At 38.5% G+C, this 27,743-nt stretch overlaps 1 protein-coding gene across 1 annotated transcript; it reads right to left on the bottom strand.

The window, feature by feature from the left end:
- Positions 1-15,665: 15,665 nt before the first annotated feature.
- txn2 (thioredoxin 2) lies at positions 15,666-25,645 on the bottom strand. The gene is made up of 4 exons (XM_015379335.1): positions 25,560-25,645; positions 22,984-23,255; positions 20,267-20,390; positions 15,666-16,026 (listed from the first exon to the last, which is right to left on the bottom strand). Exons 2-4 carry the CDS (start codon positions 23,253-23,255, stop codon positions 15,910-15,912), a joined length of 513 nt encoding a protein of 170 aa, XP_015234821.1. The 5' UTR covers positions 25,560-25,645; the 3' UTR covers positions 15,666-15,909.
- Positions 25,646-27,743: the final 2,098 nt, after the last annotated feature.

The following is a 27,743-nucleotide window of genomic DNA, read 5'->3' as shown; positions in this document are numbered from 1 at the left end:
GGGGAGGAGCCTGATAACTAAAAGATCTGCCTCCCATTCTACTTTTAGAAATTCTAGGAACCACTAGTAAACCTGCAGATTGAGATCGAAGTGCTCTGTTAGGAACATAAGGAACAATCAGATCTCTGATCTAAGATTTGCAAAAGTTGAAAAAAAACTCTTTTCTCTTACATAATCAGGCATATTTTTTATCATATAAAATCCCAGTTAAAAACATGGTAGTTTGTTGTTGCAATGTATAAAAAAAGAATAAATAAATAAAAAATATTTCAAACCGTGTGAACATTTATGAAGGGACTGCATTATGATTTAAAAAACCATTTCCATTTTAAACCATCTTTAATACATTCTGGTTTGAGTAAATCTACTATTCTTCATTTTTCCTTTTAAAATGTTGAGCCGGGGAGTAGCGCACCGATGCGGTATAGTAAAATGATTTACTCCCACTAGTCAAACAGGTGAACATGCGTTCGTGACTGGACACGTTCTCTGCACATGGAAACTGCTGCAGGTGATGATCTAATTAAATAGGGCAAAGGAAAACACTTTAACTGCCAGATCACTCTTGACATTTGTTTTGCTTTTTACCCCAGTAAGGAATGTTCTTCCCATGAAATATGGGTTTTAAAAGAGGGGAAAATGTGAGATAAGACCTACTTATGTCAGTTAAATCAAGTTCTGTGTAGGACAGACTTCAAATGAGAACTGAAAGGAGGGGCTTTGCCCTCAGTGGAAGGAGGAGGTTGGGTTAACAATGTGCGCAAGCATAAAACATCTGCAGAATGGAACGGTGACAAATGAACCTGTTTTCTTCAAATACTTCTGTGGAATTCAGACCAGAATCTCTGAGCTAGAGAGGAAATTAAGGCTCAGAGCCAATTCTCCTGTCACAACCAGCAGCCAGACATTAGCAAACAAATATAGAGAGTTCTCCTCACTTCCATATGAATAAAAAATATAAAACTGTCCTACTTTGTTAACCAGCTGAAAAGAAGAAATAGATTAAAAAAAAAAAAAAAAAAACATAGAACAATTCAACTGAACTTATTGGGCATTTTTTTATTGAACTTTATTAATCATTTTTTTATTGAACTTTATTAATCTCACACAGGAGAAACTCACCTCTGCATTTAACCCATCCCTTTGAGGAGCGATGGGCTGCCATTGTGCGGAGGTGAAGGGTCTTGCTCAGGGACCCAGAGTGCAGGGAGTGGGGATCAAACCGGGTACTTGCAAATTTCTCAGAGCACAAGCGCACTGCTCTAACCTCTAGGCCACCACACCCCATTTTCAATCATCATGGATAAGCTGATGAACTCAAATAGCACAGATACTGTTCAGTTGCCATAGAGATTATATGAGTAACATCCTTATGATGACCTTCTAGAAAAAAACATAAAACAACTTGAATTCCACTTATTAGCTAAAACACAAATCTGTGTAGATGCTTTTAAAATTTAAAGTTGGTGGGTGTTTAACTGATAATGAATCAACCCAAAAAGTTTGTTTAGTTTTGGAGATAATTTAAATTGCCCTTCTAAACATTCATATCATGTAAATAGAGGAAGAGAGCAGAATCGGCCCAAAGAATGACCCCAGAATCTGTATCAGCCTTAAAATAAAACCTTATATGTGGGTCTCTGGACACTAATAGTTCACTAGAAATAAAAGAAACAAAGCCCATCTATTATTATTTATGAACCAATTCCCTTACTTCTAAGAATAGGTTATCATGTTATTAATCAGGGGTTAGGGTCAGCTGGTGTCAGATTGGATTCTGGTTTCAGGACTGGTCACTCTGAGGTTATCAGGGAGACTTCAGCTTTTAAAAAAATGTTCATGAAAGATACTTGTTTGGCAAAAAGAAACAAAGAAAGATCAAAAGACACATAAAGACAAGGAGAGGTCATCCATGATAGATCATTGTGTCACAAGTGAAAGAGCATAAAGAGATAATAAAGAGCCAATAATAGCTCATTAGTTACTTAATTTACTCAAGTTGGCTAACATTTACATTTAGCTAACATTAAATGACTCGTGTGACTGGTGTGCTAGCATTATTTAAACTGCTATTAGCTAAAACATTAGCTAAAAATGACCAACATTAATTTCTATTTTGCTAAAAGTCCCTAATACACAGGTAGATTAAGCTAGTTTGCTATTTTAGCATGCTAGCTAGCATTAGCTACCAGTATTATGCTAAAGGGAAATGTTAATTTACTAAAGAGAGCTTATTAGGGAAAAATAACTTTGAATAATATTTACATTTCGGTTATCTTTCCAATTTTTAAAGGCCAACTTTGTCATTTCTAGAATATGTTGAATAATCGACTTGAACCACTTTATCTGATCAAACCATTGACGTCTCTATTTTTTCTAATGAAAAAAACGAAACACCTGTGAGATCTCCAATTATATCAAGGCATATATGCTATTGTTATTCAGTTATAACCACGTTATTGCCTTGAAATTCATTGTTGTGTTTCTAATTGCAGTTATAATTTGTTTATAAACCATGAAATAAGATGGTTTCCTTCCTGGCTAAATGAAACAAGCTGGGCCCATGATACACAAGATATGAGATTCAGTCTGAAACATTCTCCATCAAAGCCTTCGTAAATCTTTATGTAAATAATTACTTCTTACAGTTTGAGTATGGGGAAGTTTTTGTGGTATTTATTGGAAAGAGCAGACAGTTAAATACTGCGATACGGCATTCTGACACATTTTAGATGAGAGTTTTGGCCAAAATCAGCTGAACGAATCCCTCTTCTAACTGGCTGTAAGCCTAAGCTAGCCTAAAGATGCTTTTACACTTTGCTGCAATGTATGGCTTTTCTTTCTTGCATATAAGTGAATTATTTGAATCATTTCAGATAAATGTTTCTTCTGCAAATTGAAAAGAAACAAGCTGCCCCATACTACAGCTGTCTCCATATTCAAGGGCTCATTTAACAAACCCGATCTACTGTATGTAGGCCAGTAGGAAGCAGGGCATAAATTTATTACAGTTTATATGTGGTTTACATACTGAAAAGTACATATATAAAATATATAAGCTAGTAAGTAAGTTTCTTTGCATTTTACATATGAAGACACCAAAGTCAAAAATATTTACTACAATAACTGCAACTCAGGCCTTAATTACTGCAGCTATTGCTAACCTTTTGAAGATACAGCAAACATATTGGGTATTAAGGGGAAAACGGAGAAAAATTCTTTTCTCTCATTCTTTGAACCCCAAATTGGGGGAAAAAATATCTAATTTTCTCATCCTTTAAAAAAATAACAAAGCAGTGATTGTTTAATATTACTAATTTAACCTCTTGAAGCCTGAATTGGTCGACATGTACATATAAAATTGCATTTTGTGCATTTTTTCCCCTTCAATGATATACTATATTAAAATAAATAATGTTACTAAATAAATAAAAATGAAGGTAAAGTATATTTTGTAACAGCAGTTATAACTATATAATAACATACACTGTGACTCGCACTGGGGTGATGCAAAAAAGCTATAGTGGTTGCCTATACTGCAAAAATGTTCTGAAAATGAGTAAAAATTTCTTAAAATAGGTGTATTTACCCTTAATATGAGTAGGAAAATAAGATGATCTGCCAATGAAATGAGCATTTTTTGCGCTAAAAATAAGATAATTGGATATTATGCACTTGAAATAAGAGACTGCAATTGTTTTTCTCTTATTTTAAATGTATATTGTCTTGTTCCAATGGCAACGTGTCATACTTACCTGCTCAATTCAAGAAAAACTTTCTTATTTTAAGAAAATTTTACTTAGATTAAAATTTTTTGCAGCATAATACAAACGGTTTGTTGCTTATTAGGAACAACAGGCTTTAAATGGTAAAAATGAGATCAAATGATTTAGAGGAATGAGGTAGCTCTAATAAAAGAAGAACACAAAGCTTGACCTCTCTTCTGTTTTGTCTTCCAGCTGCACTTAGCAAGTCCTCTCAGATAAGAAACAGGAATAACAAGACCTGATGCAAACACTGCTGGGAGCTTTTGCATAAACTACACATTCCACACACCTTCCAAACCATTTTCCCTTCACTAATATCACTGCAAGGCATTGCTGGCATCCAGTGACAACTTTAAATTAAATCCCTTTTTTTAGCACAGTATTTGCTCACTGTGTGCGGGTGTCACAGGAATGTTTCCATTGGTTTTCCCATATGTTTAGCCGCTTGGCATTCCATGTAAGGAGAGGGAAACAGTGGCTACCCAGCATGCCTGGAAAATTCAATAACTCTCTCCCTTCCCTACTGAATAGAAGGAGGCTAAAATATCAGCTTGAAAGGTCAAAGGTTGTTTTCTTGAGCAGGACCAGATGCTGTAAGGAGAAAAAGTACAGAAATGTGGAACATTTCTCTATCATTGGTGTAAAAGTGTCAAAAACAAACAGAAAAAGGAAAATGGTCAGAGATGTTGGAGTAAAAAAAAAAAAAAAAGCAGGCCTGAATGACCAAATATGGACACCTCTGACCTCAACGCCTTCCTCCCTCCTTCTTCCTCCCTCCTTCTTCCTCCCTCTTTCCTCGAACTTCCTCGCTAGGTTGGTTGTAATAGCAGCAGGGTGTGTCTGTAATTCAGGGTGTGTTGCAGCTAAAAACCATTATATCATTGACTCTGCAAGAAAGGAGCCCATTCAGAGACCGCATGTTGATTGAGTGGCGCTCTTAACCACCTAAAGCCCTCCCTCTACTTTCACCCACTTAATTATGTGAATTCATGTGTGCGAAAATTCACGCATGAGCTTTTCAACGGGAGTCTGGACCTTTATAGAGCTTAGATTCACGTCAAACCCGGGAGGGGAGGGCTGACCTACATCTCCTTACCTGACTTGCCTCTGATTCCTCATTTTTTTCTCAATAAAAACAAACTTCTAAGAATATTTACGAGTCTTCTTGTAGGTTGCACAGCCTTTTAAGATCTTAGAGCAGGGTGTTTGTTTGTGTGCAGCCAGAAGGACCAGAACTACAAGGGTTATTTATGAGCAGCTTGTGAGATAATGCTGTAACGTCTGAGTGGGTGGTTGTTTATCCTGCCTTCTGTCCTTTGGTCTCATCCTGCCTTCAGCTTTTCTGTCCTTTCCTTACTAATCAGCACACAGGAAGTATTGATAAGACATTTGTTGACTCACAGAACGGAGGAATGTGGGGTGAAGGAAAAAAATGCAGCACAGCTCTTCTCTCCCTTTTAGAAAATTCCTCCTTGTTCATCGTCTGATTTTTCTATCTGAAGTTTATTTTACTGGGAATTGATATTTGTTTTGTTAATTATTTATTATATGAAAGGTGTTTTTTTTTTTCCTGGGTGGTTATTACCTTCAAAATTCTGATCCAGTCATTATAACCACCCTAAAAGATCACATGATTATTTATTCATAAATGTATCATGCATGAATTGTTGGTTAATTTTCCTTATTTATATTTAATATTAAAGTAGTAGCATGTTTAATCATTTTGGTAACAGCTGATGTCAGTGTTTGTACTTTGAAAACATGAAAAGAGGCTTAAAAAATGTTGGTTTCCTTTTTTTTTAAATAGACCCATATCTCATTTAATAATAAATAACAATAATTCAACTTTACTGATCTAACATTGGAGAAATTAACCTCTGCATTTAACCCATCCACTTGGGGAGCAGTGGGCTGATATTGTGCGGCGCCCTGGGATCAGTGTGGGGTTAAGGGTTTTCGCTCGGAAACCCAGAGCGTAGGGAGTGGGGCTCGAACTCAGAACCTCTGGATTCTGGATATAAAAAGACATTTAGAAATAAATGCTTATTAAAAAGAAGCATTAAGCTAAAACGTAACTTAGATTTCCTATTTTATCTAAAAGCAATCATGTCTTTTATAAATATTAAAAATAATCACAGCTTGCTTCACCCAATACGACTATTAGTCAAAAGAAAAAAAAAAAGACGAAGCAATGGATATCTGCAAAAAATATAGCACCATGCCCTTTGTGCACAATACTATCGGAGACCCTAAAACCCTCAGTCCATAATTATTCAGAAGGTAAAAGCCTTAAAAAAATTGGAATTAGCAGCATACATTAATATTCAGCCATACTTTACTCCTATAGTGATGAAACAACTCCAGGGCAATGAGACTCCTTCACAAGTCACCAGTAAATAGAACCCCCCTGTGTGTCATTTAATGTCATTATAAATCCAGATGTTCTGTAAAGACCTCAGAGGTAAAGAGGAATGCATGAACTAAGACATACAGCTGTCCAGAGACTAAAAATGTAATTACCTCTCTGTGTGAATCTGAAAGTAAACACTGAAACAATAATTGAATAAAGCCTGTCCAATGTGTTACATAGAGATGGCAGCATCATGCTGTGGGGATGCTTTTCTCCAGGGATACAAAACCTGGTCAGAGTTTATAAACACACCTTGAGAGGATTTATTCTAAACAGGGGCAAACGGCACAAAAACCTTTATTGATTTAAGTCATTGTATGTTTTTACATCTTACATTTTAAAATTTATAATAAAAAAAAGAAAAAAAGAAAATATTGAAGGAGCTATTTTGCTTTATGGGTCTGTGCCCATATGAAAAAACACTGGACCTAATTTAGTGTAGAATCGCCACTGGTCTTGGAGGAAAACCCATTAATGGGAGCAGAGGTTAACTTTCCAGCTGGACAAGTCAAAGTTCAGAACAAATCCAACCCAAGATGTGAAAACTGATGTAATCAGATGCTCTCAATGCTGCATGTCTGATAGTTGGGCTGATTTAAAAAGAGGAATTATATTATTTAGATGTTTTAAGCTGGAAGAAGCGCCACTTTTTTTTTTTTATTTACCGTATTTTCACGACTATAAAGCGCATATAAACGTCTTTTTTTCCCCTCAAAATGTGCGGTGCGCCCTATGTGTGTTGTTACTGCGGACGTTGTTGAGACCACCATGAGAACGTTAAAGGGGGAAGTGTGGGCGTGGATTGTGTATAAAAGAACAGGTATGTGCTTTATGCAGAACTCCTCATCTCCTCATTGAGGAGATGATGAAAGCGTGGCTGAGGGAGGTGAATGTAAGGAGACCAGGTGGTTTTTTCCACTCATCACCATTGCTGTTAATCTGTGACTCCATGCGTGCCCATCTCACAGCCAATGTGAAAAACATGGTGAAACAAATGAACGCTGTGCTTGCTGTTATTGCGGGAGGTCTGACAAAGGAACTTCAACTGCTCGACATCGGTGTGAACGGCCGTTCAAAGTAATGCTGCTTTCACACCGGACGCAGCAGGCGCAGCAGGAGCAGCGAGTTTACATGCAAAGTCAATGGTTGACGCACGTCAAGGCGCAGCAGAAGGTCCCGCAGTGCATTTTGGGCAGCAGGCGCAGTGCGTCGGGAGCGTTTATGCATCTGACGCGCGTAACACGCCGCAAACGCGCTGCTGTTTGAGATGGAAAAATTTAAGTTTTGCTGCTCGACGCGCCGCATCAACCAATCAGAGAAGCTGATCTGGGAGCTGACAGCGAGACAGACACATCGCTGATGATACAGAGCGCTGTGATCGCTCCTCTGAAACAGTTTATTAACGCCTTAATTAACTTAAAATGCTGAAACCTGCCGACAGAATATGTTCGGTTTTATTATCCTGGTGCCTGCAGTTTGGATTATTTTGATGAAAAACACCTACCAGCCGCCGCGGTGAACCGCGAGGAGGCGACCCGGCCAGAGGCTGCTGTTGAATTAAGTTTTCAGGTGGATTTTCCCACTTAAAAACATATTAAAACTACTTTATTCCCACTGATCACAGCAAATATAGCTGCAAGGCAAAGAAAGGATAGAGTAGCTCCGCCCAACGCGCGTCAGACACTCTTTTGCACCGCGCAGCCAGGGCAGCAAAGCTGCTTCAGCGTCAGAACTAACTGGTACAATCTAAACTGCAGGCACCAGGATAATAAAAGCGAACATATTCTGCCGGCAGATTTCTGCATTTTAAGTTAATTTAGGCGTCAATAAACTGTTTCAGAGGAGTGATCACAGCGCTCTGTGTCATCTGCGATGTGTCTGTCTCACGGCCAGCTCCTAGGTTTGATTAATACTTTGTAATAAATACATGAATAAAGCACAGTCATACTCAGTTTTGCTCCCGCTCTATTTTTAAATACGCAGTAGAGGTATTTAAACGTAGTAGAGGACATGTACCGGTATATAAAACCCGCGCCCTATAATCCGGTGCGCCTTATGTGTGTGTTAAATACACTAATGGCAAACACAACTGAGACTGCGCCTTTTAGTACGGTGCACCTTATGGTCGTGAAAATACGGTAATATTTTTCCATATATTGTATAATTTGCCTCAAATTCCAATCCAACGTTTGAAGCTGTTGTGTAACTAAATCTAAAGCAGGTTTAAATTGTTTGAATATTTTGGAAGATCACCTCCTCCGTCAGTAACAGATGGTACACCTAACGGCGTGGAGGGCGGCCCGTGTTTAACCTGCAAATATGGCTCCATATTTACAATCAACACAGAATCATCTGAGGCCCTTCCAGATCTGCTACTGCTGCAGATACAGCCTGGCTCTCACTCACACCCCCCTTGTCTCAGAGCACTTACTAACTTGCCGACAAGCGATATCATTTCAAACAAACTAAAAGCAAACATGAAGAGTTTCAGGGCCCTGAGAAAAAGCAGGCAAACTGAGACAGAGTCTGTGAAAGAATTCTGGCAGCTCTTCCTCTCTCAGTTTGTTCAGCAGCAGCAGCAGTCGCTGGCTTCCCCTGTCTTTTTTTGCCTTATATGGTCATAAGAGTGGTTGGGTAAGAGGGAGAGGGTGGAGGTGTGGTCTATTGTTTTTGGCGGAAGAAGTGCAGGACCATGCATTGCTCTTGAACCTTTGGTAGCTGTCGTCATCGCTGCAGTCACCCTCTTTCATCCGTCTGAAAGCAGAAAGAGGCGATGACTGCGTCTGTGTGTAGCGGTGCAGATTCCTGAGTATTAGCACTGAGGCCTTAACTCAGGTCACCAGCTATTAAGCAACATACCAGCCTGAGGGAAGAGAGAAAGACAATGTGCTCTGGATGAGTCACGAAGGTGGCGGGACAAACAACCCCAGACAACTCAAAGCTATGCAGGAATGCCTTTTATCGGACTCTCTGCAGTTTTTTGTTTTTGTCAATCTGAGCCGCCAGCTTTAGTTGCACCTGCTTATGTCATGGCTGTGGAATTCCCCCCCGTTCTGTCTCTGGATGCAGCCGAGCTGCTGTGCATGAACACCTCCCCGCTCCCTGCTTGCAGGGATCTAATCTACAGTTCGCCACAGCTGCTTTAAGCTCAGAGTATCGATGAACCCTTTAACCAGAAAGAGTCTGCGGGTTCTGCTCACGATTCTGTCAACTGCGGGCTCAGTAATGACATGGCAGGACATGGACAGGCAGGCAGATGTGGGAGGTTGTGTGCTTAGAAAGTCATGAGAGGAGAGCTGATGATGAAATCGTGACTGACTCCTGCTACCATCCACCTCAGCCTCACATGACCTCACTTCCCTGTTGAAGTATTTTTGCCCTTTCAACATTTTCCACAGTTTTTTTAAGCCATAAGCACAAACTTGGATGGGTTTAAATTGGATTTGGGGTGAAAAACCGACACAAAGCTCTGCAGAGACAGAGCCACTGATGTTTCTAGAAAATTTCCCATCTTGTATACCCCTCTGTATACTCTTTGGAAAATCGATCTGGTTCAGGCAGATTTAAAGGAAACCTCTATAAACAGCATTTAGTTTATTTACTGCCACAAATTCTTAATTAGATTTAGGTCTGGACCTTGACTGGGCAATTCTTACACAAGGCTGCTTTGATCTAAACCATTCTGTCATGATTGTGCGTGTATTTTCAGCCTCTCAACCGAATCAGGGGTAGAGGCGGTTTGTGATAGCCTCCGTCCTGCAGCAAATGAGCGGTTAATAAACCTGGTCTCTGCTAAACTTGCAGACAGTTGGAGCTAATGCCCCTTTCATACCGGCCGTAAAACCCGTTTAAACCTGGGAACAATCAGCTTTTAGTGGCAATGGGAACAGCTCACTGAAGCTTGTCTACCCGGGTCAAATAGCTCTGCAAGCGACTGCCGTTAAAATGGGCCTCGGCTTTGATCGGCATGCTGTGGGAATACCAGACCCGGGATGACCCGCTAAATTACTTGACACCAACGCTCATCCAACATATGAACATCAGCAGACCAGCGCCAGTCGCTTCTGATCTAACAAGCGGAAACAACTCAGTTTACATTCGATAAACATGTCGCAGCTCTGGTGAGAGGGATTCGGACAGATAAACAATACTGACTACGCCTTGGCTTCCATCCATTTTGCTCTCCATTATTTACTTCCCTGATTTCCGTCGCACTGTCGACATCATGAATGCTCACCCAGCGTGATGCTATCATAAGACACACAGTGGTGGCGGACAGTGGCCACGTAGCTTACCAGCAGTGGGTTGGACCTGGCTTTTTGGTCAAATGGGGAAAAAAAGCCAAAAGCCGATTGTTAGCGGGTCAACCGGGTTTTGAAAAACCTGCGAAAAGCAGCTTTAGATGCATGCGGGAGCGTCCAGGTCCAATGCTGCCTACCAATAGCTCCCCTGTTCTGTGTAGTATTTGTAGTTTGGTTTCTTTGATCTAGGTGTCAGAGCTGCCCCCATTGGACCTGTCCGCATATACAACAGCGCTCAGCCTTGGTTCAGGTGTTCCATTTTTTGGGATGAATCGGTTTTTATTTGAGTGATTTGGGGTCTGAAATACGCTGGTTGTTATGTTTAGAGAAAGTCCTTCTGAGTTCCTCTTGGATATATCCAAGAACTCCAACTCATAGGTTTAAAAATGTTTCCAGAAAAACTGAGGAAAAAAAAAAGTTCAATTTCTTTCTAAAACTGAACTTTTCTTAGTTGCCATGACGCAGTTGACTGAGTATAAGCTGAGGCATTTCACAATGGATGACAACAGAACTTCAAATCGAGTGACAAGAGAGTTACTCATGAATTTTTGTTAATAACGAGATGTTGTAATCGACTCTGACAAGATTCCCGTCTCTACTACTGGAGGAATATTCCCACAGCCTGCTGCTGCCACCACCATGTATCTAAGAAGAAAAAGTAAAGACTTTCTCCCTGATCTGTCTGCTTTGCTATTTGGTCTTTATGATGCATTATTTACACCAACACAGATGGATTTAGTTTAGATGACACAGACATAGCCTCTATTTATGAATAATTGACTCTATTTTATGGGAAAATACTTTTTCAGGTGGATACCTATGAATGAAAGGTTTTTATCATTTAAAAATGTTGAGAAACTTGTTTCCTTATCTATGCGTTTGCATAGCCTTAACCTAAAACGCACCCTGCTGTGATTTCAACTAATGGAGAGAAAGTAGAAACACCTAAGGAAGGCGGGTAAATAGTTACAGAAAAACATTTTCTCTATGATCTCACTGGCGGAAAGTCACTTTCCAAATCTCCTGCAATGTCTGATTCTTAGAGTTAATTATTCACAGTCTGCACTGATAAAGCACAGACGTATCATTTTTATAATCCACAGCCATGGTAACTTTTAAACAAAGCAGAGTTTGAAATCAAATGGATTTGCTCTGATGAGATAGAGCCGAGACGGTTGGTTTCACTCAGAGGTTAGAGGGTGAAACTAAAAATGAAAGGCTGGATGAGGCAGCTTTTCATCACACCAACTCAATCCGTGTAAAAATGTGAGGGGGGGCGTCAGGCTCTATAATGAAAACTGAGTAAGAGGGCAGACAGAGCTGTTGGAAGGATGACATAGAAAATGTAATTTAGAGACATGATATTTAGATAATGGAAGGGTGGTGAGTGGGTGTTTCATCATGATGAGAGCTTTAAAGGCAGTAAGAGCAAAAAAAAACATGTTTAGGCACTTAGCTGACAGAGCGGAGGAGGAATAAATCACTGAAATTGCTGCAGTCAAATGGCCTGCGACTGCCTGGGAAAGTTTTGTCAATAAGAAAAAAGAAATAAAAAAAACTCACCAAAAGATGAAGACGTAATCTTTAACATGTCGTGCATTTTTTTTATTTTATTTCTGGACTATATAAAAGTGTAGAAGTACCTAACAGAAATCCATCTGATCCCAAAAGGCTTGACGGATTCAGACAAAGAGGGAAACTTTTAAAACAGAGCCATTTTTTTTTCACAGGTCATAGCAAAGAAAATAGTAAAGTAAACTTTCAATGGTCTTTGTACTGATTTGTGCTATGCAAATAAACATGCCTTGCTTATGTCATTGAATCTGCAGGGTTTGCCTCAACAGGACGAACCTTGATTTTCAGTCGCAGTGCTTTATTTATTTTGGAAAGCCGAACAAAGCTTCTTGTGCCCCTGGGTCCTTCAGATCCTCAGAGGTGCTTCTACTTCAGGGAATCCAGGAGCTGCAGCTGAATTATGGCCTCTTTCTATCGAGCTAAAGGTAAGGAGAGACAATGCTCTGGAGTTCTGACAGGACTAGCGAGAAAGGACTGGCAGAGAGCACCAGAAGAGGGCAAAGCGGTCAGTCGTGCACCACTCTGGAGCTAAGGAACCACGGCCAGAGATTGGAGAAGTCCACCAGGCAGAGAGAGCACCAGACTCACTCTGGAGGCTAATAGCGGGAGATTGAAGGTGGACAGCGAACCATCGGGGAAGTTCTCTGTGTAGAGAGCACCAAACCCTATGACTGAGCTGAAGCTAAAGGAGAACAATTAACATCCCTTCTATGGCTAAATTAAAACTGTTTTTTTAAACCTAGAAACCTCTTCAGAGCATTCCCTACTTTATCCTTTCTCAGCATAATTTTCTCCATCTTCCATTTTTTTGCATAAAGCCAAACTCACATTTACTTCCTGATTATATTCGCATTGCAAAAACCAAACAAATTTCGCCTTGCATTCTTATAAGTGTGGCGGTGCTCCTGTATCACTTTGTTCAACTAAAAAGTTTCTTTTGCCTCTTAGCGCCTCTAAGCCATCCTCTATATGGGAACTACAGTCAAGTTGTTCACTCAGGGAGCAAAACTGAACGCGGGGGATACCGCTTTTCTTCTCAGCTGGTAGTTTAAATGTTTGGTTTGGTTAGCATTAGCGGAACTGTCAACCGTCTGGCAAATGGAACAAAGAACAGGTGAGCGCAACTGCATCACTTACTTGCCAGGAGGAATTAAACTTGTTGCTCCTTTTAGGAAGGCTCTTTTATGATGGAGTTGAAAAAAAATTAAAATGAAGTTGAATTGATTTGTAAACTATTGTTGGATTTATTACACAAGTTAATAGATCTATTGTTACTGGAGTTACAACAGACTTTCACTGTGTAGCATAAAAAAGACACATAATAATCAAACTATTTCAATGCTGCTTAGTCCTGGCGAGAAATCACAATTCTTTGTTAGCTTTGTTCTTAATTTTGAGAAAAAAGTTTAACTTTTGTTTTGCAATAGCAGCAATGATTCTGTTGTCAAATTAGGAAAACATGTCAATTTTAATGAGCTGTTCTAGCTGTTTGGCAGGAAACAGCCGCAAGGCAAGAGAGAGGCCCTCAGGAAGGTAAATCAACATGGAGTTTTGCAAGAGGCTGGATTTTTTTTCTCCACGCATTAAAGCCTGAAAATGGAAAAAACAAAATACAGACAAGCAGGGACAAGAGTCGCTGTGAGCAAAGTGACTTTTAAACAGACAAATCAAGTTTCCAGTGAATTGAAGGGAAGCAGTCGGGGAAATGGGCTAAAAAGACGATGCTAAAACATCCTTTGGTGCCATTACAGCAAAGGAGATCATTGTAAAAATGACAGGAGAAATTGCCTCAATCTAACATAGAAAGGGCAATAATACAGTAATTCAGGATGATGTAAGCATAGCTGATGATAAAATAGTAAAATAATTAGCATATAAGGCTCGAACCAGGAAAGCTCAAAATTAAACAACGGTTCTGTCTTTACTATCAAACTTCAAAGCCTGAAGGAATTAAATGCTCAGAAAAACTGCAGCTAAGGTTAAATGTGTTTCTTCCTCAGAATATAATAAAAAGGATGTACTAAACCACAGATTTAAGTTTTAAAGTCAACGTAAAACATTTATTTTACTAAAGAATTTAGAAAGGTACCTTAAACCCCCCCTCTTCCCCGGCCCCCAAAGACCTTGGACGTATTCAGCAGACCTGGTCTACTGCCGCAAACACACATTTCCCAGGGGCCATCCAAGACGGGGCCCCAAGTTTAACAACAAAGAATGAAGGAGGAAAGAACCCCCCCCTTAACAGAAGCTAGAAAAGTTGCAAGACTTTCTCTCTGCTCAGACTAAACGTTAAGAAGCTGGATTAGAGGTGAAGTTGTAGTGAGTAATAGATCTGCATTCTGCAAAAAAAGGAAAAGTGAAAACGTGTTCAGAAGCAAGAGACTCTATCCGTCCACGCAGCAGGATTAGTTTACTCTACAAGATTTCTTAAATGAAGATCTAAGTGTTAATTTGGGCTCTTTAAATGAGAACTCTTAAAACAAGAAACTAATGCTTCTAAATCAGAGTTGGTTTTGTTATTTATTTTTGTAAGAATCAAAGAAATAGCAGCTCATGAATTGCAAAACATTAAATATAGCTCGATTTTCATCGAAACAAATGCATGTTTTCTTGTTTCAAGCAGGTGAGACGATTTGAAAATTAAATTAGGCGTTTATAATAAAAAAAGAACTCCATTATCTTACTTCTAATGTATATTTAATTACTCATATTTTAAGGGCAATAATAGCAATTTCATTAGCAGATCATCATAATTATCTGCTCAAATTAACGGCAAATGTACTTATTTTAAGATCAAATTTTAAAAATAATTCAAGGTAGGTTGTCTGGAACAGTGGTTCTAAATAATAATAGCATTAAATAATATAATGATTAAAACTAAAATATCAGCTTTTAATACTGGCTGGAACCTAAAACCATTGGCTGATTTGATGGTTTTAATGAAAAGTTGCACCATCGAACGTCTGCCTGTGTGCATCAGTTCAAAGCCTGCAGAGTGAAGTTTGACATCTGGAAAGCCGGTAAATATGTGCAAGAAAAAGATTTAATTTGCCTTTCAATCAACAATGAGCCATTACTCCATTTCTCTTTTGCATTAGATCTAAAATAAAAACAATCCTTCGTATGTTGGAGCTGCTGTGATCTGTTCATGTTGCATCATCAGTGTGATCAGGTGTGATAAATACACTTCAAATATAGAAGATCTTGACTCCTTTATTACTTCACTTGGTCATATTTTTTATTTTTTTACAGAGTCCATTTTAGTAATAAACTAAAACTAAGCTCATGTCTTTAATTCCCGCTTGCCTTCAGGTTCACAGTCAGGATCACAGAGAAGCACATCCTCACACACACATCCATCTTCTCTCACATTATGAGGCAAAACGGTGTCAAACAACCATGTGTAGCTTGAAGATCTTAAGAGAAACACCACCCTCTTGTGGAAAGAAGCAGGAATTACAAGTAACAATATCTCAGGTTAACTGCTTCTCATAATCCAATCTCCTCCTTTTCTAAATCTATAAAGGTTTGTCCCTCATGGTAATCTGGACCAGTTTTTTTTTACAGACATCATTTCCTGTCCTACAGAGAAAACGTACAGAGAGCCTGAAGGTTTATATAAGGATAGATTCATAAAGCCATCACATTTTTACCAGAGAAAATAAGAGAATGTAAAACAAAATGAATGAAAATGGTGAAACGCCCATCGCTGGACAGATCCCCGGCTGAAGACGAGAGTCTAGAGATGAGTGTTTGAGAGTTGGCTAGGTGGGACTGAGGCAGCGTCTGCCCGACACGCCAGGAGCTCAGATAACAGCACCGTGATGGCGGCGTACAGCTTTGGGGGGGCGGGGCTTCACTGTCCAATGACTTTGCTGACGAATGAGTCCAACTGATCATCATCTTTGATGCCCACGAAGCGGTCGATGATGTCTCCTCCCCTCATGGCGATGACTGTAGGAACAGCAGACACCTGGAAAGACAGAAATAAGTCCAACACTCAACTGGATCCATTTAGGAATGCCGGCCATACACTAGGTGTTTTTAACGTTGCACGCAGCTACAGCTCACACTGTACAACGAAGCGCAGGGTTTCATCCTACAGTGTGAGTTCACAGCTCACAATGTATGTTCTCACACAGTGTGACCCGACTATCTGATGCCATCTACCTGCTCACACTGTACGTCTAAAAACCATGTCAGACTCAGCTCCGCAGTGAGGAAGCCAAACGAAGAGAAAGAGGAATATGAAGCTCACTAGAGTGAAACGCGCTGCCTTGGCAGTTTCTGCAATTTTTTGCTGAAAGTCCTAAAAAGAAAAGGCGACGACGTATTTGGACAAAGAAGTGGCTGAGCAAACATGGCTACTACGGTCTACATTTCACTGGCACCCCCGCCATTCTTCTGTGTTTTAATCTGAGAGGAGAAGAATCCTTGTTTGTGCATGCTCACTGAGCGATTTAGTCACCACCTTATGACGGTCGAATGAATTTAAGCATGTTTTATTTTCTCCCGACCTCACGGTTCCTGATGGGGAATTGGTCGTGAGAGTTTGATCGCCCCTCGTTACCCCCTGTTAGGGGTGTAAATAATCGTTTTGTATCGATGCATCAATCCAACAGCTGACGATCCGATGCATCGACACGTCCGCAAGAGTATCGATTCATGTTTTTTCTTTCCTCCGGTCTATTTTTATCCACTTGCTACTGGACATACAGTGGGGCAAAAAAGTATTTAGTCAGCCACCAATAGTGCAAGTTCTCCCACTCAAAAAGATGAGAGAGGCCGGTAATTTTCATCATAGATATACCTCAACTATGAGAGACAAAATGAGAAAAAAAAATCCAGAAAATCACATTGTCTGATTTTTAAAGAATTTATTTGCAAAATAAGGTGGAAAATAAGTATTTGGTCAGTTTCAAACAAGCAAGATTTCTGGCTCTCACAGACCTGTAACTTCTTCTGTAAGAGGCTCCTCTGTCCTCCACTCGTTACCTTCATTAATGGCACCTGTTTGAACCCGTTATCAGTATAAAAGACACCTGTCCACAACCTCAAACAGTCACACTCTAAACTCCACCATGGCCAAAACTAGAGAGCTGTCAAAGGACACCAGAAACAAAATATAGACCTGCACCAGGCTGGGAAGTCTGAATCTGCAATAGGTAAACAGCTTGGTGTGAAGAAATCAACTGTGGGATCAATTATTAGAAAATGGAAAACATACAAGACCACTGATGATCTTCCTCGATCTGGGGCTCCATGCAAGATCTCACCCCGTGGGGTCAAAATGATCACAAGAACGGTGAGTAAAAATCCCAGAACCACACGGGGGGACCTAGTGAATGACCTGCAGAGAGCTGGGACCAAAGTAACAAAGGCTACCATCAGTAACGCACTACGCCGCCAGGGACTCAAATCCTGCAGTGCCAGACGTGTCCCCCTGCTTAAGCCAGTACATGTCAAGGCCCGTCTCAAGTTTGCTAGAGAGCATTTGGATGATCCAGACGATGACTGGGAGAATATCATATGGTCAGATGAAACCAAAATAGAACTTTTTGGTAAAAACTCTACTCGTCATGTTTGGAGGAGAGAGAATGCTGAGTTGCATCCAAAGAACACCATACCTACAGTGAAGCATGGGGGTGGAAACATCATGCTTTGGGGCTGTTTTTCTGCTAAGGGACCAGGACGACTGATCTGTGTGAAGGAAAGAATGAATGGGGCCATGTATCGTCAAATTTGGAGTGAAAACCTCCTTCCATCAGCAAGGGCATTGAAGATGAAACGTGGCTGGGTCTTTCAGCATGACAATGATCCCAAACACACCGCCCGGGTAACGAAGGAGTGGCTTCGTAAGAAGAAGGTCCTGGAGTGGCCTAGCCAGTCTCCAGATCTCAACCCCATAGAAAATCTTTGGAGGGAGTTGAAAGTCCGTGTTGCCCAGCGACAGCCCCAGAACATCACTGCTCTAGAGGAGATCTGCATGGAGGAATGGGCCAAAATACCAGCAACAGTGTGTGAAAACCTTGTGAAGACTTACAGAAAACGTTTGATCTCTGTCATTGCCAACAAAGGGTATATAACAAAGTATTGAGATGAACTTTTGTTATTGACCAAATACTTATTTTCCACCATATTTTGCAAATAAATTCTTTAAAAATCAGACTGTGATTTTCTGGATTTTTTTTTCTCATTTTGTCTCTCATAGCTGAGGTATATCTATGATGAAAATTACCGGCCTCTCTCATCTTTTTAAGTGGAAGAACTCTCACTATTGGTGGCTGACTAAATACTTTTGTGCCCCACTTTAATTCTGACTCCCGTGCTGCGGTGGCGCTAAAACTATTTTGCCCTCCTACCTCGCTTCCTCCAGCCATCACCCTCTTTCTGCATGCACACATACAGTCGTGGCAGAGGAAAAAGAAGATGTGTTCTTGAGTATCTAAAATAATCGGATCATTGGATCAGGAAATCGATACTGAATCAAATCGCCATGATGGGTGTGATTTACACCCCTACCCCCTGTACACTACACCACACACAATCAGGCTGAAAGTTGGCCCGATCGAAAAATTATTGCACGACTAAGTAAGCCCGGCTCGAGCAACAATCAAAGCAGATTAAATCCCTTAATCCCAAAACATTTAAAATATTTTATCTGACAGACCAACACAAAGTCATGTATCATAACAAATATGAAAGAACAATTAAATTTATGGATGCATATTAATTGATGTTTATAATTTTTTCAAGCTCTTAGACATCGGTTGTTAATGGCATTTCTAAAGGATTTTCAGATCCCCCAAAACATAATGCTGCCACCACCGTGCTTCAGTTTAGTGTGGGCGTATTTACGATGTAAAGGTCAATCTCCCTCTTATCTGAGCGGCCCTGTCAAGGCTTTCCTATTTTCAACGACTAATTACTGCTCTGATGACAGATTCAACCATCAGAGTCGTGGATTTCTGCAGCTCCCATAACTTCTGAGTAATGCTCTCCTTAATGCGACTGACGGTGCAGACAGATTGTCTTATCTCAGTATCTATTTTCAGATCATGTACTGAATGGTTCCCTGTTAGATGTTCCATGTAGCCCTGCTTTAACTTTAGGACTTTCAGACCCGTCTGCTGTGTAGGGTTGGGCATCGACAACAGAAACGAGATGCTATAAAAGCCCAAAATTAAAGGGAAGTAATATAAATTTATCTCTTATTCATTGATTTTTTAAAATACATTTAATCTAGAATTGCATTGAAAAATAAACATATTAACCAAATTTTATTGTTATTTTAAATTGAAAAACAGATGAAAGAATGAAACATTGATTCAAAATGGATACGGAAGAATGTTTTGGTCTTTATTATATTTATATTTTATGCGCTGCAGAGATTTTCTTACACAGTTACAATGTGCAGCAAAAACCATTGAGGAAGCGTGCAGCTTAGAAAGAACATGGGGCGGATGTCAGCAGGGAACGGCAATCATTAACCTCAATAAACCTTGAATTATTTCGTTTGCAGGAAGTTATATACTTCCCCACAAATATATTAAAAATCTCTGCAGACGTAAAGGTTATTATGTGTGTTAGAAATGGTGTGTTAGGTTTATAGTAGGCAGCTGCCATTACACTGGTTGGAAATGTTTCATGATTGCGGGATTATTATATAAAAGCAACATATTTCTATTACGTTGGTGGTTTATTACATTTAAAGAGGTTATAGTCCTTCAAAGTGAGTTCCTTTGTGTTTGCTAGCCATTCATTTCTTTGTCTAAACAAAACAAAAATGGAAATTCACACATCATCTTTCCACCCTCCGGTGTTCGTAAACGTTTCTCCTGTCATGCTAAGGGCCCTAACCCCTTGTTATTCCCTCAGCATAAATCAGATGGTATTATAAGAATAAATTATCTCCGATTTGGAAAAATCATTCTTGTATTAAGATTCGGTTTGAACGCGTTCAAAATGCTTAAAGATACATTTTGGTTCTAAAACATAAAACTATGAAATGCTTCATTTTATTAATAATGGTTTCCCATCATTTCCATTTCTTTTCTTCTATTTGTACAAGTATGTTTGTGTAGTTTGGTTTCACTTAGTCAAGAGTTGTTACTGATTAGTTGATTTGTTTTGTTAATTAATGCTGGTTTTGAAATGAGTTTTTTTTTATGCCGTATGTGTGCAGAGTCAACAGATCAGCTGGAAGCGCTTACCCCGTACTCAATAGCCAGGTCTGTGTGATCATCGATGTCAACTTTTGCCATGGCAACGCGGCCTTTCTGCTTAGCAACAGCCTTCTCCAGCCTCGGCCCAAGGATCTTACAAGGACCACACCACCTAAAGGACAACCACAGCGTTAGTCAGACTGTCGACCGTCGCTAAACTACTGCATGGGAAAAAACTAATTTAATCCAGATCAAGAGAGGAAAAAAAAAAAGGTGTCATTTAGGGACATTTTCAGGGTAGAAGCTGGAGGTAGATTGAAACATCAGCCAGCTGGTATTTTCTCCTTGCATCAGCTGATGTTTGCATCATTTCCCTGCTGCTTTTAGCCGCCACGTCTTAAGATCACCTAAAGCACATGCATCGGCGCTCCCTCCCTGTGCTATTCAATGTTAATGTTTTGCTTGATTTGTCTATGTTCATTTTTTTTTAAGTTAAGTCTTGTGTAACATTATTTAGTAACATTATTTATTATGTAAATGAAAAAAAAGATATATCAGCTTCCAGAAAAGGCCCAATAAAGTGCACTTTTTTCAAATTACGTTCTACTGATCAAATTCTCTTCTTCTCAAGCGTAACACAAATGCTAGCTTTTTTCCCGCATATTGACCGATAAAAAGGTTGCCCTTAATGCACATAAAGACCGCCCCTAGAAGTAAAGAGAACCTGATTATAAAATATTGTGTTAAAAGAATGCAATTTGTAAAAAAAAAAAAAAAAAAAATTATATAAAATGTGTAAAACAATATTCTTAAAGAATAAAATGTACAGGAAATAAAGAAAACAACTTGAAAAGGAGAAATAAAATCTAAATGTGAGAAGACAGCAAAAAGCTACTTTTTTTTTTTAAATAAAAACATTTTTTAAATTAACATGCCTTACAAAATGATTCCTTTCCTTTAATCAATAATGGAGCAATATTAACTCCATAGCCGAGTGTTTCTGAATGACGCCTCACTTTAAAAGACTAGTTTCCACTGCATGTGTTTCCCATCGGCAATTCCAAATAACCACCATCATCATCAGCCGACTTCGACTAGAAATAACATTTAACTTTTTACAATTAAACTGAGGCTCATTGAAAGCATCATTCAAGTTCTGCTCCTCCCAGTCCTCGCTGTTCGACTCATCTCAGATTCAAGAACTAATTATTTATGCCGTCATGGAGCTAAGTGTGGTAGCTAAACATAAGAGGGGAGGAACTAGCAGAGGAAATGATCTCTTCAGTCAGTGTGTTTAACGCAGAGCTCACTAGCTACGCTAACATGGACATAAGCAATCAGAATAAACGGCGGATCAGACTGAAAATAAACTTCTCCCCACCATGTAACGCTGTCATGTTTTAGTATGTTTTTGCTTTGGGGCGTCAGGCTTCAGCTAGAGGAGCGGGAATCTGAGCGTCCCTGCTGAACCGCTCCCTGAGCTTAGGCTGCATCTGTAACAAGGTTCTGGTATTAAATCATGGATCAGTAACCAACACATCAGACCTGTAGGTAACCATCATGATAGCGTCATGTTGGAAACCACTGGAGATCTTAAAGAAATAACTTACAATCCTTTTATCTGATTGGCTGTTCACATCGTGACAAGGCTGCATGTTTTTAAATCTCCATCTCTGATTGGGTGATAAGATGTGATGACATCATTACAGGGAGAAGCCACTAGGATCTGATTTTGGCCTCAGACCAGCCGTTATGAACCAGGATAGTTGCTTAGAGTTTATTTCTATAATTCCTTCCTAACCTTTCACCCCCTCTCTAACAACACTGAACGAAAAAAAAAAAAACTTTTTTTTGTATCTCCAAAGCTTATTTAACATTTTGACCGCTTCTCTTCACAATCATTGTTCCTTCTTCCCTTGTAGTAATTCCCTGCAGAAGCGACATCTTTATATTCTCTCATTCGTCTTTGTTTCTTTTTACTTGATGCAATCATTAGGATAAAGCCAGACACGTGATTATCCACGAACAGAATGCTTGATTTTACTGACAATCAATGAATCCTGAGTTTGATCAATAAACACTGTCTCCACAGTTCATCCTTTAAACGTCTGATAGGAAAAAAGTCCTTCAGCTTTGAGACCTGGAGGCTAATGAGTGAATGAATGAATCTGTGCAGGATCTCGCGGCTACAATGTCAATCCTGGGAAGGTCACAAAAACCCGTCATTAGTAGAAATATTCAGATTTAGTCCCTCTTTGCTCTAAAAACTTTACATTTTCCCTATTTTTTATTTGTAAAAATCAGCAATCACTATTTCTTACACATGTCGGTACTACTTTGTCTCAAACTGTAAAGTAAATTGAAGTTTATGGTCAGAGCATGATAAAACATGCAGGAAATAGAAAATCTTTTCAATGTTTACTATCAGAGCCATCACTGGACATCTGTTTTTTTTTTTATTTTTCACCTTTAAAGTTCTCTGACGTTTTGGGCTTCAGTTTAAACCTGAATGAAAGGCTGGAATGTGAGGGGCTTTTTTTTCTTTTTTTTTCTGTGGGCTTGTAGTTCAAGCCACAAAAACCCCACAAGAGGGCGCTCTCGACAAGGGTCAGCTCCATTTAGTTGTTTTGTTTTCACCAAAAAATGGATTAAACATGAACACAGATCAATCATGTAAGTAAAATTCTAGTTTTACTCCTTTAAGATTAATATTCACACATCTGTAAGTGTCGGCCCGTAAGGAAATAACTCCCTGAAATACTCACTGTGCGTGAAAGTCGATCAGCACAGGCAGGTCGCTGTTGATGACCCTCTCTGTGAAGTCCTCCTGGTCCTGAACGTTGAAGGAGACCGCTCGGCGAGGGGGATGGGAAACGGCGAGGCTTCGTGACTGGGCGAGGAAGGACACCCGGATCGGGGCAGAATGAAGAGAGGTGGAAAAAGAAGAGCAGGAGACGGTGGCAGTGGATGATGGGAGGCAGCGGACATCTTTGACGGAGAAGGTCCAGATTCTGCGCAGTAGGAACCGGTGTGCCATCTGACGTAAATAAAACAAAAAGAGCAGAGAATTAATGATTATTCCTATTAAAGGACAAAATCGGTCTGGCTTCTGCACTTTTTATACAATAAAAAAAGGAGACTTGTAAAAAGCAGCCATGTTTACTGACATTCAGTATCCCTGTGTCAGAGATTTCTGTGCGTACTAAAGAGCAAACACGGCGAAATAGAATTCCCCATGAGATCAAGTATTTGATGAAAAGATAAAGGTTTAGAGAAGACAAACATAACCAAAATAAAAACATTTCTGATCTGGTCTAGACAGAAATAACTGTAAAATAATCTAAGGTAGAATGACACTGACACAAGAAGCATGAAGAATCCGAAACTTTTAGGAAAATATTAATGAAATAAAAATCTAACTAGACTCGATCCATGTTGGAATAATGTTTAAAAGGTGCCAAAACACATCATCTGCCAACTACTTTGACTATAAGTAAATTCATATTAAATATCAGCAGTACGCTGGTTGTAGTTATTTTGGTCTAATCTGAGGTTATAATCCATAATATTTCCTAAAAAAGACAAAAAGCAGATTCTCATTAGTTTAAGTGGACTAAAGTGAAACAATAAATATGTAATATTCTGGGAGGGTGAAACTAAACAGTCAAAGTATGTGTGAGATTTGATTAGTTAAAGGATTATGTATTAAATATCTATAAAAACAACAAAGACGTGATGTTTGAGTAGGTGACGTATGAAATGGAAGCAGGGAGGAATAAACAGGACTTCGAACTTACTAAGCAGCGAACAAGGCCCAAACCCGTCAGGCTAAAACAGGAACATTTAGAGTATAATCCCAGCACAAAATGTTCCACCTACATCAAGGATTATAATAATACTAATTTAATGTGTAACTGGCATAGATTTGACATCTTACACGGTTCACACTGCATTTTAAAATCCATGTAGTTAAGAAGATGTATTCATATTTTCATCCAAGTCGTGTTTTCACACATAAACATTTGTTTTCTGCACATTTCTTTAATCTGATTCGTTCCTTTCAATTTTAGAGTTAGTTCAATACGGCTGTTAACCAGAGCACATCTCTACTAATGAATCAACTAATATATATTTATCAGAATGTCTAGACTTTGAAACAAAAAAAGGTGCTTAAGCTTCAGTCTTTATAGTAAAACAGTAGTGAAAAAAATAAATAAATATATATATATATATATATACACATTTATACACACACACACACACACATATATAAATATTTTTTTTTATTCATTTATTTATACATCTATCTTAGGGCTGCAACTTATCTCTTGATTATTTTTTAGATTTTTCAATTAATGGATTAATAATCTTAAGTTTTTGCGGAATCAAACCAGGTGAAACTAAAAGTTTTCCACTTGAGGAGTTCTGGATAGAGCAGATTGACAGATGAAAAATATTTTTTTAATCTTAAATGCAAAATGTTTACATTTTCTTTTTACAATTTGGACATAATTGGTCAGTGGCTCTCAGTTGAATGCAACTTTTAGAGTCTCTATTCTCCAGTTGACAAGTAATCGATTACCAAATTATAAATTATTTGAATAATTGATTTATCTGATTAATTGTTTCAGCCCATATATATATATATATATATATATATATATTTTTTTTTTTTTTTTTTTTTTTTCCCTTAAGAGATTTTAGAGAGATTTTCCTTAAGAGAGCTGATACATAATATTTTAACCTCTTAGAGCTATTGGTAACAAATTATGTTAGAAAACTAATTTCTTAACTTTCCCCTGAGTGTTTTTAGGCCCTTTGGGATCCCATACCTTAAAAACCCAAAATTTTGTTCTTAATGACTGACTGACCAAAAATTTAACTAAATCCAACACAAATGTAATAAAATAATAAAAATAATTCAATGATCTTAACCAGCGAGCTCCTTTTAGTTTTGCAGGTCTTTTTCTCCTCCACATACAGTCATGTTGAGCAGCTGTCATAAACTCACAGTCATAATAAACACTAAACCAGGCCGGAAGTTTAATATCTGAATAACTTTTCTTCCTCGGTAACAGCCGCTCCTTTCTCAACAAGTTTGTCGGAGTTTCTAGTCGGTTTGTTCCTGTTCTCCCTGTCAATCTACCGCTGCTTCTCTCCTCCATTAATCCACGTTACGTATGGCTTTGCCCTCTACGCCCTCCTCCTCCTCCTCACAGGCTCCTCTCCTCATGGAGCACACTGACCTCCCCGACCCAAACACTCTGACTGTCCCGTCCTAAAAGTCCCACACGGCTTCGCAGAACCGAAAAAAGGACTCCAGAGTTTCTGTCAGCCTTACCTTGATGTTTGGTAACCGCTGAACCTGGCCTCACGGACCAGTGAAGTGCTTCCGTTCTCAGCTTCTTCTGCTCTCTCTTCTTCCTGAGGAGCGCCATCGTCTGGACAAGTTGAAAAGTGCACAGCGAGGGATTGCACCAAAGAATATTATATTATATTATAAAATACAAAATAACATGTACAGAAACTACATTTAATAAAGTTGTAAACCCCTGCTATGGTGCTACTAATTAAAGGTACAATAACATATTCAGAAATTGCTCTAAAAAAAATCATCTTTAACTATAGAAGGTTTTGATTTTATTGACAAAAAATGTATTTATAAGAACCACCTTGACATCGGAATTTTTTCCATCAACCTTAAGAAGAATTTTTTTTTTTCCAAAAAGTATGATGATACCTCTTTAAAGAAAATTAGAACCAGATATATTTTCACTTCCACTTCCACAGAAAGAAAAGGAAATCCATTTCAAAATTATGTATGACATTCACCCCTGTAATGATGCTTTATATAGAATATTTAACATAACTACCAATTCTTAATACGCTTTCGTAAATTCTTGTGTATTTTGTGATTCAGATATTAAAACAGCAGAACATCTATTTTTTCAGTGCAATATCATAAATATTCTTTGGATGGATTTTCAAAATTGTATCTTAAGGAAGACTTCTTTACCACTTTTGAATTTTGATATAATAACATTTGTTTGTTTTTTTTAACGGGGGATAGAAAATCAAACTATGGTAATAACCATTTAATTCTTTTGGCCACATTTTTCATACATAAGTGTCGGTTTCAAAAAATTACCCCATCTCTAAATATTGAGAGATACTTTAAATAAAAGTACTAACGCATTGTAAAAACCCTAAAGCCCAATCAATTATGCAATATATTGAGAATTTACTTAAAATTCAAGAGTCCGTTTTGATGTTTTTTTTATTGTATTTTTTTACATTGTTCTACGATCTGTTATTTTTGTTTTTCTAATTGTATATAGGTTCTCTGTATGATTCTATTTCTTATATTATACATCCTCTGTTCAGCTTCCTAAGATATTCAATTCACAATTTTGTACAATTGTTTTGATATGCCTTGTAATACTTTGATTCTTCAATAAAAAAAAAAAAAATCTTCTTCTTCTTCTTGTGAGGTTTTATGGTGGTTGGCAAACTAGATAAAAGCGCATTACCAACTTATAAGGAATTAAACAAGGAGACAGGAAACAAGACTCATCGCCAGAAAAATAAAATAAAATAAAACCTAAATAGGTTTTTGATATGCAACTTGTAGAACAGAATTTGTGTACTCGTACTTAAAATTTCAACAGGTGTAGGGAAATTTTGCACTTGTGATTTTTTTTAATTCTACAAATACAAAACTTAGAACTTAACTCTCTACAACATCAAATTCGCGTACAATGCACAAATAGTTTTGAAACAAAATAACCTTCATACAATTAAGTCACTAATTACAAGTGAGCACATGATTATAACGCTAAATCACAGGCGTAACTGAGGTGTAACATCATCGGATCTGTCGCTTTGAGACATCTGATTGGCAGTCGCTTTTCATTGTATACGAAGTAGCTACGTGGTTGAAGGAGAGACACACGGCAGCACTCAGTGAATATTAACCAGCAGCTACTTCTATAGATGATTATTTAAAAGTTAGGAGACGGGTTGGTTGGTTAAAAAAAATAGAGATGCCACCGAAAAATCTGTTCGTTAGACACACTAAGCTTTTTCAGCTAAAAACAAGAGATTATAAGTTTATACAAGTTAGTAATATAATGCAAGAAGCTTGAGAAAACAGTTTAAATGTTGCGTTCTTCTTTACTAGTTAAGTTTTAATGAAAGTTGGTGGTGGTGCTCTAAGGGTGGGGGCTGATGGATCTACAGTTACTCGACCCGAACGCTTTAAATGGGTTTTTGTATTTTCCAAAAATGAGCTAAAACATATATTTATTGAATCTTTTCTTATTGTTGAGAACACAAGAGAACCATCATACACTGATATTTACATTTATAGGAAGTCAGAAATGCCTTTTAGTGCATTATATGTATAGGACCCAAAAACATTAATGTATAAAGAAATAAGGAATAACAGCCGATTCCGATGCCAAAATAGATATATCGTGCATCCCTAGAAGTACAACGTCAATTCCATCCAACCATCCAGAAAAAT

This window comes from Cyprinodon variegatus, unplaced genomic scaffold (genome assembly GCF_000732505.1).
Source record: "Cyprinodon variegatus isolate N-32 unplaced genomic scaffold, C_variegatus-1.0 Scaffold190, whole genome shotgun sequence".
In the NCBI taxonomy this organism is placed as follows: Eukaryota; Metazoa; Chordata; class Actinopteri; order Cyprinodontiformes; family Cyprinodontidae; genus Cyprinodon; species Cyprinodon variegatus.
The sequence above is the reverse complement of the archived record's forward strand: the minus strand, read 5'-3'. Positions and strand labels throughout refer to the sequence as shown.

What these genes read in the sequence shown, in the direction of transcription:
- txn2 (XM_015379335.1), bottom strand. Translation starts at nt 23,255, where the DNA reads ATGGCACACCGGTTCCTACTGCGCAGAATCTGGACCTTCTCCGTCAAA. An exon ending in CTGATCGACTTTCACGCACA is followed by an intron (nt 20,391 to 22,983) that starts GTGAGTATTTCA and finishes GTTGTCCTTTAG; the next exon opens with GTGGTGTGGTCCTTGTAAGA. An exon ending in ACCTGGCTATTGAGTACGGG is followed by an intron (nt 16,027 to 20,266) that starts GTAAGCGCTTCC and finishes CTGTCTTTCCAG; the next exon opens with GTGTCTGCTGTTCCTACAGT.